The following is a 1,991-nucleotide window of genomic DNA, read 5'->3' as shown; positions in this document are numbered from 1 at the left end:
TGATTATTCAAATTTTCTTATCTATGATCATAGACATATTCTAAATGATGTTATTAATTTTTTCCACACCATTTAATAGTTGATGAGATGTACCTTAAGAATTGCTATTTTTGAGGTTTGTAATTGTCATTAAAATTAGTTTATTTTATAGATGACTAGAAAATAAAACTAAATTTTTATGTTCTTGGTTTATGGTTGTTAGTACTGGCATTTTCTTTTCATTGATTTTTACAGACCTAATAATCTTGCCAATGATCCTTCATATTCTATGACCATGAAGGCATGTTTCCAATCCACATGTGTGTCCTCAAGTCTTCAGCAATCTTATAAGGGTACATAGTATAAGTAATAATTGCAACTGCATGAAACTTCCAGAAAGTCTTATTAGACTGCATAGACTATATATAGTCTAACCTGACATTGTATTTCTGAGCTCAAACAACCCTTCTGATTTAGCCTCTTAGTAGTTCTTCAGATCATTAGTACATTTCATTCATTTTGATCAGAAAATGTGTGTAGCAATATACTAGAGATAATCATGCCCAATCATAAAATGGACTTGGGGAATCTAGCAATCAAAATCATTTTCTTATTACAAACTACAGTTGGAATTTTGGGAAATTTCTATCTTCTTATACAACATCTAGTCTACTATGCAGAATACACATTAAAGCACACAGATTTGATTCTCATGCACCTCTGGGGAGCCAATGCCTTAATAGTTCTTTCTACAGGTGTGCTCTACACAATGGCAGCTTTTGGGTTGAAGCAGTTTTTAAATGATTTTGGCTGCAGATTAAGTTTGTACATTCAAAGACTTGGTCGGAGTGTGTCCATTGGCACCACCTGTTTTTTGAGTGTCTTCCAAGCCATCACCATCAGTCACAGAGAATCTTGTTGTAAAGATCAAAAAGCCAAAGTTGCAAAGTATATTGGCTTCTCCATTTTCCTTCTCTGGGTTTTGTCCATGTTTATACATTTAATTTTCTTTCTGGAAATATTTCTCAAAAGGAATAGCAAAAACATGACAAGAAAGCTAGATTTTGAGTACTGCTCCTATGTCAACCATTTTGAAATTAATCACTTAGTTTATGCAGCATTGGTGATGTTCCCTGAAATCTTCTTTTCTGCGGTCATTGCCTGGTGCAGTGGATCTATGACTGTCATTCTATACAGACATAAGAAGAGAGTTCAACACATCTACAGCTCTCATGTTTCCAGGAGAAACTCCTCAGAATCCAGAGCCATCCAGACAATCCTGTCACTAGTGTTTTTCTTTCTGGCTTTTTACACTCTCTCCTCCATCTTACGAGGTTACATTGCTCTCTTGCATAATCCAAGTTGGGGTGTGGTGATGGTCAATCGCCTCACTTCTCTCTGTTTTCCATCTTTTGGACCCATTATTTTTATAAATAATTACTCTGTTATGCCAAGACTAAGTTTGGTCTGGATAAGAAACACCAACCCTTAATCTTATTGTAAGTATTTAAATCATATATTTTGCTTAGTATTTGGTTTTTTTTTTAGCTCACACTCTTCCTCAAAAGTTCAATGCAGAGAATTAAATCAGTAATTCCTTGATTTTTATAAAGAACAAAAAGGAGTATGGGATTTTTGTCAGCTGATTGATTCTAAATGAACTGATCATATTGTATGAGGTCTGTCATACTCTTCCCTTTGTCTACTGGATATGCAAAGAAGCCTGCAAGAAGGATTAGGAAGGGGAAAGGGAATAGGATAATATTGATGAGGATGAGAAGGATAAGGTGAATCTGAAGTTGGTGAAGGAAGAAAAAGAGGACAAGGATGAAGAGCAGGAAGAGGGAGAAGAAGAGGAAGAGGAGGAGGAGAAGGAGGAAGAGAAGAAGGGGAAAAAGTAGAAGAAGGAGAAGGAGAAGGAGGAGAAGAATGAAGAAGAAGGAGAAGAAGGAGAAGAAGAAGAAAGACGAAGAAGAAGAAGAAGAAGAAGAAGAAGAGGAGGAGGAGGAGGA

The 1,991-nt window shown here is 35.8% G+C and overlaps 1 protein-coding gene across 1 annotated transcript; it reads left to right on the top strand.

The window, feature by feature from the left end:
- Positions 1 to 319: 319 nt before the first annotated feature.
- Positions 320 to 1,804, top strand: LOC110299166 (vomeronasal type-1 receptor 4-like). Its single transcript, XM_021168792.1, has one exon. The coding sequence runs from the start codon at positions 539 to 541 to the stop codon at positions 1,469 to 1,471; it is 933 nt and encodes a 310-aa protein (XP_021024451.1). The 5' UTR covers positions 320 to 538; the 3' UTR covers positions 1,472 to 1,804.
- Positions 1,805 to 1,991: the final 187 nt, after the last annotated feature.

This window comes from Mus caroli, chromosome 7 (genome assembly GCF_900094665.2).
Source record: "Mus caroli chromosome 7, CAROLI_EIJ_v1.1, whole genome shotgun sequence".
NCBI classification, from domain to species: Eukaryota; Metazoa; Chordata; class Mammalia; order Rodentia; family Muridae; genus Mus; species Mus caroli.
The sequence above is the reverse complement of the archived record's forward strand: the minus strand, read 5'-3'. Positions and strand labels throughout refer to the sequence as shown.